Source organism: Marmota flaviventris, chromosome 17, assembly GCF_047511675.1.
Source record: "Marmota flaviventris isolate mMarFla1 chromosome 17, mMarFla1.hap1, whole genome shotgun sequence".
NCBI classification, from domain to species: domain Eukaryota; kingdom Metazoa; phylum Chordata; class Mammalia; order Rodentia; family Sciuridae; genus Marmota; species Marmota flaviventris.
The window spans coordinates 7,125,592-7,138,207 of NC_092514.1; the positions used below are offsets into that span (position 1 = coordinate 7,125,592).

A 12,616-nucleotide genomic window follows, 5' to 3' on the forward strand; every position below is an offset into this window, starting at 1 on the left:
GAAAATAGTGCTACAATTTAATTGCATTACAAAGAAAATTAATTGCCATTTAGGTCATTCATATTACTAATAGGGACAGAGAAAACAAGTGTTCTTTTAAAAAAAAAAAGTGATAAAATTAGAAATGTTTCTTTGAAACAGGCCAGGCATTTAGAACTGGCCTGAACAAATATTTGAAATTCTAAAAAGGTCGCTTGGAGATCACAGAATTTTAGAAAAGTTAATGGAAAGGTTTCAATATTTAATGTATTAATTAGGCAACAGAAGTCAAAATACCTAAAAATAGTTAGGTCTGTAAGAAGGTCTGTCTTTGCTTTACAAGAAAATATATATATATATGCCGAAGAGTAAAATCAGGTGCAAACAAATAAAATCTGACACAAAAAAAACTATTTTTAGAGAATTCAAGTATTTTTGTGGATTAAAAACTTCAAATGAACTTTCAAAAAATAACTAGCCCCACACTGAGAAGATTAATATATAAATATATACTACAAACAAGTACTTCTGTAATCATAACTCCTAAGGTCCTTGCCAGAGTTCAATTTTTAGTGTGAACATCTGAGATATTCAAGTCCAAAACTTGTACCATCAATAAGTAAATATTATTCCTTTTTGAAGTTTTTATTCTACTAAAACATGTCATTCCAAATCACTCAGTATTTTTAAAGGTCCAGAGTTAGAGATACAAGTTCAAAACATTAGAATTACATAACTGATCATAATGAAAGGTAATTAAAATAAATAGTGGGATCATAGAAAGGGTCTAGATCTTTGAGAGGTATTTCCACATCAGTGACTGTTAATACCAGTTTACCACTTCCTGCCTTCATATGAATTTGACAATTGATTACGATGTCCTCACAGCCTTAGTTTATGGTTCCAACTACCTCAGGACTCTTAAGACTGATGATGGAAAGAAAAATGCAACTTATAGGAAACAAAACACAAAGGAAAAAAGACAAATCTCTACTTATTACAAACTAGAAGAAATTGTAAATAATCTTAAGAAAAGATAAAATTATCTATTAGTTCACACAGTGATAACAATAACAAACAATGAAAATCTTACTTTTGTAGTGCCATCTCATTTTGCTGGTAGAGTTCATTTAAAATCTCCACTTTCTGCCTTAGAGTTTTACATTCCTCTTCCAGTCCAACTTTAGAAGACTGTAGTGAACTGCAGTTACTTTCTAATTTCTTTATTTGGTCTGTAAAGGATAAAAAAGCTTATCTCTATATGTGTACAAGGACTTAAGAACTTGTTTGAGGGAGTAGTGCCAAGAAAAGTAAGAAGCATGAAAGCAAGAAGCCATTCTTTATCTTTCCAATAAAATTTTAAGTCTTTCCAACATGGCAATTTCTTCTCAAGAAGAACCCACCTTCTAGATTACAGTTTGTGGACATCGAGGCTCTTAGCTTAAGTTGTAAAAGTTTTAGATCCTCTTCAACTACTGATATTGCAGTTTGTGTCTAAAAATTGCAGAAAAGAGAGGTATTCTTAAAAGTGAGGCACAGGAAGAATTCACAGGCACTATGGGACTCTTACAAAGAACTATACCCGAGAGACATCCATCATCTGCTTAATTTGATCTTTGATCTTCTTATTCCGATCACCTAAAAAACAAAAGAATTTAGCTTTTTCTTTCCTTACTTTTAACTCTATATTCTCCTAACTTCCCCAAACTAAATAATGATTGTGTTCAAACAAAACAAAAAAATCAATTAAATAACTAAACTGATTAGACTAATGACTTTTAAGAGAATTGCAAGCTTAGATTTAAAAAAAGAGAGAGAGAGAGGTGAATTTCAGGCTGGGGTTGTGGCTCAGTGGTAGAGTGCTCACCTAGCATGTGTGAGGCACTGAGTTTGATCCTCAGCATAAAAATAAATAAAAGTACTGTGTCTGTCTTAAAAACAAACAAACAAAAAAAGGTGAATTTCTAGTTTGCACAACTGAAATGTCATCTATGTTATTCTTGTAAGATAAAAGCTTTTCTTCTCTCTCAGATCTATCTTCACCTGGGCAAGTAAGTGCCTTATTTAGAAAGATTCAATCCTCTATTTTCTCCCTGAATCTACTACCAGGTGTGGTTTAAAATACTTGCTATGTAAGCAATATCCATCTTGGGAGAAAATATCTGGAAATATTTTCCTCATCAGTAAACACTGTTACACTCCCTCTCTAGCTTTCTGATAGTCTCTAGCCTCTGTTCTCACAGCCTTAGTTTATGGTTCCAACTACCTCCGGACTCTTAAGACTGACTGTGGACCTTAAAACCACAGAGCCATAGAGATGATGAGTATCAAAATCAAGTATCATCTGAATAAGTAAAAGAAATAAATTTCTCTTACTGTACAATGTTCAATACTTAGAGGTATAGGATGTGACTATTGTAGCTGCAGTGTACTTACTAGTTTTCAATGGGATAGAAAAAGTCAGTGTTCTTCACATGCCTATTGCTACATTATACCCCAGCAACCCACCTCTGCCAATGCAACAGACATATCTATAGATCCAATGATATGTGTCTACAACCCTGAAGCTTAAGAAGAAATTCAGCCAGCTGAAAAGTGGCATCTGTATACTTAATTAAAGACAGGAAAGCAAAAAAGGATTCAACCTCCCTGAGACTGATCTTACCTGCTACCTCTCCATTGGTTAATTCATCTGACTCCTCTTCTCTATTTTGATCCTCAGATTCAGATTCACATTGTAACCAATTCAACTGTGTGATACAATTAGTCAAAGCCTAGAAAAGAAGCAAAAGGTTGGAAGACTCTCGATTTTAATTCAGAAGATTTCAGGAGAATTCATGAGATGAAACATGTATTTGGAGTATAAACTTACATTAATAGTATCTTCTTTGTGACTAAGAGCTACTTGTAAATCTTTCTGGGACTTCTCAAATGATTTGATTTGTTCACTGAGCTCAGCATGTGATGTACTCCAGTCTTTGACTTCCTGCTGCAACTGAAAAGTCAAAACATATGAATTCCTATGGGTTAGGGAGAGGTTTCTGCACTGGATACATCAGGACTACAAGACTTAGACAAAGAAATAGAGAGCCATACTCCTCGGTGGCCTGCCTCAATCGAGGGGGTTGAGACCTTGGTTAAGGAAGAGGGCAGAGTGGCCCCAACTCTCATAGCTGCAGTAAGAACATCAGAGCTATCAGGAAGTTGACCCTGTTTATTGCATTCCCCAGAAAATTGCTGCCAATTCAAATAATTTACCTCCAGCAGGAATGGCTGGGCACATATGACTGTCTCCTAAATTTAGACTCCTTATCATGTAATCTTCCCTTGGCCGGTGAATCAGTAACTACTCAAAAGAGGATCATAAAATACTTAATTTTCTGGTTTAAAAAGTTTCTTTGAGGCTATGCAAGTTAATAACTGATTGATATTTGATAAGAAAAGCAATAATCCAAAAATCCAAAACAGATGGAGAACAAATATATGCACTCAATTTGGGGAGCACTGTTTAAACTTTGCATATCTAGAAAAGGTCCTACATGAATATTCCTTACCTCAGGAACAGATCCAAGAAAGATACAAGATAATGATATTCACTTCTCTAGTTTACATTATGTATGACATCAAATTTTCTTTACCTGCTCTTTCTTCTTCTTAAGCATGGTATTTTCTTTCTGAAGCCGACAGCATTCCAACTTCACCTTCTCTTCACGAAGCTTAGCTTCATTAAGGACAATTTGAAGCTAATGCAAAACACTACAGTTAGTGAATTAATTCCAAAGAAAAAACAAAGTTATACTTTCCCAAACCAGACATCATATAGTTCTCATTTTTTGCACATTTTAGCACACCTCAAATTTTTGGTCCGCAAAAAAACTAAGATGTAGTATTAATATCCATTAGCAAGAGTTGGCAGCTTTACCTCTGAACGTTCAGAAGTATTCACTGAAATGACCTCTTTAAGCTTCTCTATCAATTTCTTATTTTCCATTATCTGCCAAGTGAAAACAGAACACAAAATATGCATTAGGATTTCAGTAGAAATACTGATATGTATATATATATATATATATATATATATATATATATATATATATATGTGTGTGTGTGTGTGTGTGTGTGCACACACACACACACACATATACTAAAAAAGATAAACACAACAAAATATTTGTCAAGCCATCCCATTACATTTCAGGTAAATGCAGGGGATCCAGCTTTGGACTAAGCAAAAAATCAAGAACTGAAAGAGATGAGGGAAAATGAAGTCATAAATATTTCGTGGCATCCACAACCTTACGGTTTATGAGATAACCAGAAAAAAAGGTCAAAGTATAGAAAAACACAATGCAATAAGTAAATAAAATGTTTTAAAGCATAGAAAATTAACTAATTAATTACTGTTTCAAGTAAACCAGTTCAAATTAGTAGATTTTTTTCTAGTGATAGAGAAAAAAATTTCCCAAGATCATTTTTAAAATTTTCTTATCTGAAGTAAAAAATGATAAAATTTAAGGGAGAATAGACTAATCTCACATACAGAAGAATTCCAAAAAATTTATAAAGATACTCGCTCCTTAAGGAAGTGGACATAACTGCATATTCTGGAAAGGACAAAAACAATCATTTCCTAAAGACAGCAATAAACTGCCTGATAATAAAACCTAAGCAGAAATTTTTTAAAAACATCACTAAATTTCTTTGTAACTTAGCATATACTTGTCCTTTCTAATGTTATAAATGGTGATGGGATACTCAGATGTGTCCAAAGATCATCCATGGGATCTTCGTAATAGGAAATTGCATTCAGAAAACCCCAACACAGAAAGAAATGAACATTTGTTTAATGTCATAGCCTTGCTAACCTTTTACTCAAAATGACAACAGAGGAAAATGGGAAGTAGCATAAAAGCAGTCATCTAAGGAAGGGACTAAAGCTCCAAAGTCAAATGCTGAAACTGAGGAGCAACAGCTAGGAACCAGATCCCACATAACCTAGTAAAAAGAGAAACAGGTACCGGGGTTCTTGAAATGAAAGAAACAAGAGAGAGAAATATAAAATGTTTTAATGTTTTTCCCCTCTCTTTATCCTTCTATTTCCTTTTTTCTTTTAGCTGAGAAAAAGTTCAATGAGATTAGAAAATTCCTCACAGGAATCCAGGCAAATGATTCTTCTATTTAAGAAGGGAATACTTTTTAAGAGATTTTACACTCAATTGTACAAGGAGAGGAAACTTATCTTAACAATGATATATCTGATATAATTAAGAAATCAGAAAAAGAACACTCAGATTTGAAAATATTTGTATCCAATGCTTTTGGCCTCTTTAACTGTGAGGCTTTTCATATGCAAAGCCCATTTACCTAAAATAATTTTCTTCCAATTATGTTAAATAACTATGAAACAGAATGACCTACAGTACAAACATAAGTATGTATAAGCATATATATATATATATATATACACACACACACACACACACACACACACACACACACTTATACATATATGTACACACATACACAGAGATGGACTAATTCTGCTCAGAAAAAAAAAAGACTTAATGAACAAAACATTTAATGGATTTTTGGACAACACATAATCTATACTTCCAAATAAAAAGGTATTTCCTGAACATATGATCAAATCATAAAATCTGGGAAAAATATATATAAAAGACTGGAAAAATTATCTCATCTCCTTTTTCTCATTTTACTGTATTTCTTTGCAGCATTTCCCCCTGTTTATATGTGTTTATATTAACATACAGTTCATCAACATTTAAATCTTAGTTTCTGCTTTTTTTTCCACTTCACATTTAATTGTGAGCATTTTCTGTACCTCAAAGCTTTGAAATAGATAAATCTGCCTACTATTACATTAAGCGAACATACAATAACCCTTAAATGAATTATGTTGTGCTAAGTCTTCAATCTAATACACTGTTCCACTGAAAAACATTACCAAAATCTTCAAATCTTCTATTAAGGTTAAATTTGGAAAAGTGAAAGAAACCAGAGATGTATGGAGAAAGGAAACACATTTATCTCTTCTTAATCTGTGTCAATTGAGACCATAGATTATATAAAGCTCCATAATTACACACTGGGTGGTATCCCATTTCTTGTGATATGAAAAAGAAATGATGCAGAATCATGGAAGCTCATGACTGGAAATAATTTTTATATCTAATTTTGCTTCCATACATCATCCCTGCCAAGGTGCTGTTGATTTGATTTGTGGGTGGGGAGCAAAGAACTGCCACAAGAGAACAAATTCTGCATAAGCTACTATCAGAACAAATGTACTTAAGTGCCACTACCCTGAAAGGAAATATTCAAAAGGAAGATGGATTAGACAGGGGTCCTTTCCTAACTGAGGTTTTTACTTTATAGGGAGCTAAGATAAAACACAACCTGACTGAAGGCAAAGAAGACAAATGAATGCCACAGGAGCAATGCAAACAAAGTGCCACCCAAATACTCATCAGTCGGCAAAGATCCTTTCTGGTCAGGGCTCCTCAGGAAGACAAGATGAGTGCTGCCACCCAGAATGGCAAGAGTCCTAGGGATGAACATAGTTAACAGGCTACAATGTGACAGAAGAAAATGTAAATCAAGCCATTTATCCAAAAGCTCAAAGAAGGGGAGAAAGATGACTACTATATGAAAAATGCCACTTAGGTACATGGAAAAACAGTTCCAAGTTTAAAGATTACCAATCCTATTTGGTATACTTGAAAGAAACAATAGATGGTTCTTTATATGGAGTACTGCAACTGGGACTCTGTCTAAATATAAAGTTTGTACCTAGAGCCACCATGTTTCAAGATCATTCCCTAAGAATCAGAAATGGCAACAAAATGAAACTAGTTTTCCCATAGGGATTACTCTTATTTTCTGTCTTATTTTCTGCTGTGTGGTGTTTTATTTAGGGTGAGAACTTTCAGGGATGCAACCCGGAATGTCTCTAAACTGGAACATTCCTACAGTCATCAAAGACCCTTGCTACTATTTTAAGTAAACAATCCACATATCACATTTTTTTAAATGAAAAGGACAATACTCATAAGTCTCTCAATGAGGTCACTCCTAGTGAATCTCCCCATTTAAAATATCAAAGAATGATATAAACAATGTCATGTCTTTCATCAGAAGATCCATACAACTGGCTGGAAGTAGAACCCCTGGGGGAACCTTCAGGCATAGAATATAGGAAAAGCAGGAAATGGATGGCCCAGAAGTTGCAAAAAAGAAAAAAAGGGGAGAAAAAAAAGCACATAATGAACATAATACTCTGCTTTTTTAGAGTAAAAACAGCACAAATTATTAGGTAAAATACACAAAAAATCAACTTTAAATATGCATGCCTGAGTTACTATCTCAGACTTAATTTACAGGATTAACTCTAATGTCCATGAATCCCTCCCTTTTGAAGCAGTAAAGCTAAAAATTGTCAGGTTTTCACCATGACAACCTTTATGATGTGTAGAGCCTTCTGGAACTTGATGTGAGGGATAGCAACCACAACCAGTTCAGTTCTGTTTCAGAAAGTCTCCTGACTTTCTATGCTGTGCCAGGTCCAAGGCGTGTTAGGAGCACAGGGCCTGGCAGAGAGGTCAGGTTAACTCTACAAAGACCCCAAGAAATCAGTCATTTAAATCTACACTGCTGAAAAACCCATCAAAAGTAAGAATATAACACCTGTCAAACTTTTACTTACGCTTCCGGCCCAACATTCTGGTGATACCTCTGCAAGTTTATAGTAGACATATACAGTGTCACCTTTTTTAAAATTCACAAAACAACAATCTGGGCCTCTGAAATCTTCAAGAGCTTCACCTCGATACATTAACACTGTATATGAACATTTAAAAAAGAAAAACAAACATTAGGATTTGATTTTTCAGTCCATATTGACTCATCAGGAAATATGAATCCCACTATGAACAAAAATCAAGTTTTTCCAGTACTCTCTGGAATCACTTTTAATTCACCTGCTCAAAGTATCTAAAATCCTTAGAGATTTTATTGCTATAAAATACAATATTCCCTGCAATTAGACAAGGGAAAAGGAAGCTTCTCTATTTTTCTCTGTGCTGAGAAATAAAAACCAAAGTGGCTACCACCAACCATGGCTGGTTTCAGTGAAACTCTTGGTTCTTGCAGGCCTCAATTTTTTTCTGTTTCATAATCATAAAAAGCTTCATTTTGCAAATATGTAAATCCAAGTGTAGACACGGACAGGCTTAAGTATGGCTTCATGCAGAGGTAATAGGGAAGAGGGAAGAATATCCAGGAACCCCCAAGGGGTTAATTAACTTGAACTAACCACTAAAAGACATTACCTTTAAGTGGCTGAAAGTGCTACCATGCAGCCGTAAACACTGTAAATTTCATTTGCAGCAGAGTTGCTGTCTCTGTGTTCAGGATCTGGGTAAATTACCAGGAAATGTATTTTCTCTGAGCAAATATTGTTGACTATATTCAACATTGTTTCAAAACATTCTCATTCGTATTTTTTTTAATAAACAAAATCAAAAGTGGGTATCCTGACAAGGAACAAGTTTAACCATGAGAAAAGGTCAGGCAATACCTTCATGCTTAAAATGCAGGACTAGAATCACAATTGATCTAGAAACTGGTAGAAGCAACATTTTTCTTTTGGTTGACCAAATACACAGTTTCTGATTTAAGATGAAATGGACAATAGATGTATGTAAAAATCACAAAGAAGAAATGGAAATAACACTTTTTCTAAAAGCCAATTAGCAGTAAAATACACAAGAATGTGTGTTTTATAAAAATATATGTCTGAGGAACAAACAGATTTGGAGAGGGTAACTTGTTTTTTTTGAAGCTAAAATAGGACTATTTTCAGAACTGTCAGCATCCTAATTCATATATAATTAAGAGGCCAAGTTGAAGGTGAGAGAGACTTTAAGGTGGGGAATTCTCATCACAAGTGGAAATGGCAATGTTTCTCTTGTTCCCCCTTAGGTCATAGAGGATTTACAAATCAGTAATATATTAGGTGACAACATAATGCATACTATGGAGCACCTGTTTTTTTTTTTTTTTTTGGAGCACTTATTTGGAAGGCACACAAAAGGACACCTGACATCCACACCTCACTACTTCCTACAACACAACACAGACCCACCTGTTGTGTTTGGTCACAGGCCATTTCTCAAGTTATGTTACCCCACTGAACCTTACCAACACCATGTCTTAGTACTGAGGAAGCATCAGTGATGATATTGTCCAGGTAGCCCATGTAGGATAGCGCTTGATAGCAAAGAATAGCAAACATTTTACCATGCTGGAAGCCTGATTTTGTTCACCCAAAACTGAAAGGAAATATCATGGCAGCTGCTTTGCTTTTCTGAGTGTTTATTTACTCCAGCCTTAGGGTTACCTCTAGGAACTGCTTAACATATATTGGAGACATCTTTTTTCTTTATTGGAGTGGAACAAACAATTCAAATTATAAAATTTGTTTTTGGTAACACCAATTTAGGCATAAAGAGCTCAATGGTAAACTTCTTGGCCTTTTTAGCATGAATATTTTAAAATATGTACTGCTTACAATTTATGGACAACACGGTCATCAAGTTACAAGGTTACTAGAAACCAAGCGGGAGGCCATAAGAAGTATTCTGGGCCAGTAAATATACAGAGGAAAGAGGTTCCAACAACACTAGCGACTGAGTCTAAAACTGAATTGGCTTATAAAAATCTTGGAGTATTTATTGTTGTTATTGCAACAAACCTCTTCATCTGAATCTGAATGGCTACATCCTCCCCACCGCCCACCTCCAATCCAGGACTGGGAAGCAATTCTGTCCGCTTCCTGTGCACAGAAGAGGCTGCAGTTCCCAGGTGGCTGGTGCAGATCCTTGGCCTCTTTCAAAAGCAAAAGATTATTGGCCCACCTGCTACCCTACCTCAAATATGAAGGGAAGTTTCTATGCACAGAAATGACAGGACTGAAGCAGAGTCGGGGCCGAGACCTCGGAACACATTGCGTGCCTGGACTCGGTGCTCTTCTCAAGCCTAAACTCTAGTCCCTGTTAAAAGGCAAAACCAGCCCAATCCCCAGTGCAGCAAAAGGACGAAGGGGCCAGTGAGCCTTTCCCAAGGAGCCCCACCATCAACCTGCCGCTGGGATTAGGGCCACCAAGCCCTGGAGAGCATCTGCCCTGATACCTCACCGGCCCAGGTCCCTGTGGCGGGGGCAGAAAAGCGCTCTGCTACAGCGTGGGGAGCCCCCCGGCACGCGGCGCGCAACCCCATCACCCACTGAGATCCTAGGCGAATCCTGGAAGGGAATAAACTGAGAGCTGTCCCTGGGGAATCGTGTTTCCCAACCCCCACCTCACTCAGTAGAGAAAAATAAAACGCTGGCAACAAGTGGGAGTCCAGTGGCCGGGGCGCCGGCAGAGCCGGAGGGGACACACGCAGGGTCCCGAGGCTCTGTCACTCCTGCGCCCCACCCGTCTTCCAGCGACCCCCTAGCCCAGCCCGCGGGGCTGGGGACCACGGGATTGGAGCCCCATGCAGCCCCGAAGAGCCACCGCGGAGACCCCGGGCCGCCCGCCCGCCTGTGCACTCACTGCTGCATTGGTCGTCTGCACAGAGTTTGTGCAGGTCGGACAGAGCACGAACAGCCAGAAGAGCAGCCCCAGCGCCTCAGCCATGTTGTGGTCACCTCGGGGAGCCGGTGACGCTCCCCGAGGTGAGGGTGGGCCTCAGGGGGCTGGTGGGTAGCGAGGCGCGGAGGGGTGGCGCCTGGGAAGGCTTAAGCCTTTCCCAGGTGACTCCTCAGCAGGGATATCTGGGGGTCGATCCACAGACTCTACTGGAGAACGCAGGGAGCCGGAGCTCCGTCCTTCTCTAGTGGAGACCTTCTCCTCAACTGAAGACCTTCTCCTCCAGTCGTTGCCGGGGCAACTAGGACTCTCTTTCTCCTCCAATCACCTGCCTTTGCTTCTGTGACCTCACAAGCGACCCTCCGCATGATTCCAGTCATCACCCACCCATCCCCCCCCCACTCCGCCAACCGGTCCTTTCTGGCTTTCCTCAACGTCTCATTTCTGGTCCATCCTGAACTAGCCTACTCCACTTCACCATCACTCCCATTCCCCCATTCCTGGTCGGGTACCTCCTTTTCTGAACTACCAAATCCCACCCATGACTTGTCACAGCTAGTCTATGGTTCCAGGCTCCCTCCCCTTCAAACTCCTAGAGGTTCCTTGAAGCCCCACCCCAAGATCCCTCTGATTAGGAAAGGGGAAGGTGAATGGAACTGTGAGTGAGGGTGTAAACTGGAGACAATGAATGGCCTGCTTTTTTTTAAGGCGGGGACAGGTGAGGGCAGAGAGATGGACAGTAGTCTTGGGGCTAAGATCTTGAGATTCTTATCTTTATCCATAAGGGAAGAAATCATTTAATTCAACAGCATATTTTTAACTTTCATTTTGTGCTACCATTCATGCCAGACGCTGGACAAAGCCCTAGCATGGTGTGGGAGTGGATGAAAATCAAAAGACAAGATATCTGGTCCTGGTCCGAAAAAGTCCACAACTTAGTGGGAACCAACTGACAAAACCGATTGTCAGAGAAGACAGCTAGTAGCTAACATTTCTTGAACGCTTTATGTCCAGTTGTTATTCTGAAGGTTTTATACATATCAATTCATTTAATCTTCATAACAATAGTACCTTACAGTAGTAGTAGGTCCTATTCCAATCCTTATTTTAGAGTAAATTGAGGCAGTCACACATCCAGTGAGTAATGGAGCTAAGTTTCAAACCCAAGGAGTAGACTCCTTTTCATCACAACCTATCAACTAACAAGCAAATGTTGTACTTTCTGACAAGAGGAGCAAAATCTGATTTAAATCATAATATAGCTGAATTACTGATATGTACAGTTAAGGGGGGGAAAGGCACAAGCTAGCCAGCCCAAGGAAGAGTGTCTGCAATGCTCCCATCCTTGGTCTCATTTGTCTGTGACCAAGGGCTTGTTACTATAGTCTCTGCTAAAGTTATTCATCAACCTCCAACAATGAACCCATCAGTTGTTTCCCCAAATTAACTGAATCTTTAAAACTTAGAGAAAAGAATGTAGTCCACCATGTTCATAATGTTAAATAAAGAAAACGTTGGAAAAAAGGTGTGCACAAACATTTGTCTACAGGGGCCATGAGAGGTCCCCTTTGGTCCAGTGTACTTCTGCGCTTTCTGGAGAACCAGTGGATCATAGAGAGAAACTGTCTGAGTCATTCTTCATTTCTTTTCTACCATGTATTTATTATGTTATAAAATGTATCTAGTAGGCATCTCTAACAACATGTTGAAAACTGAATTCATTTTTCTCTCAAAATCTGCTCCTTTCAGTCTTCCCTATCTCAGAAATAAGAATGACAATTTAATTCCCATTATCCAGGTGCTCAAAGCCCAAAACTTACAAACCATCTTTGATCTATTTTCTCTCACATTCCAACTCCAGTCCATTAGACAATATTATGTCTTTATTTTTATAATTTTATTGAGATATAGTTGACCTACAATAAATTGCACGTTTAAGGTGTACAATTTGATAAGTTTTGACATGAATATACCCATGAGACTAT

General features: G+C 37.9%; 1 protein-coding gene across 1 annotated transcript in view; it reads right to left on the bottom strand.

Annotated features, from left to right (window-relative positions):
• Positions 1-12,616, bottom strand: part of LOC114080116 (nuclear pore membrane glycoprotein 210-like) — a 101,079-nt gene that overhangs the window by 11,184 nt on the left and 77,279 nt on the right. The window contains 7 exon segments of the mRNA XM_071603510.1: positions 1,073-1,211; positions 1,383-1,473; positions 1,562-1,617; positions 2,645-2,753; positions 2,852-2,974; positions 3,618-3,722; positions 3,902-3,973. Coding sequence (XP_071459611.1) covers positions 1,073-1,211; positions 1,383-1,473; positions 1,562-1,617; positions 2,645-2,753; positions 2,852-2,974; positions 3,618-3,722; positions 3,902-3,973 — 695 coding nt within the window.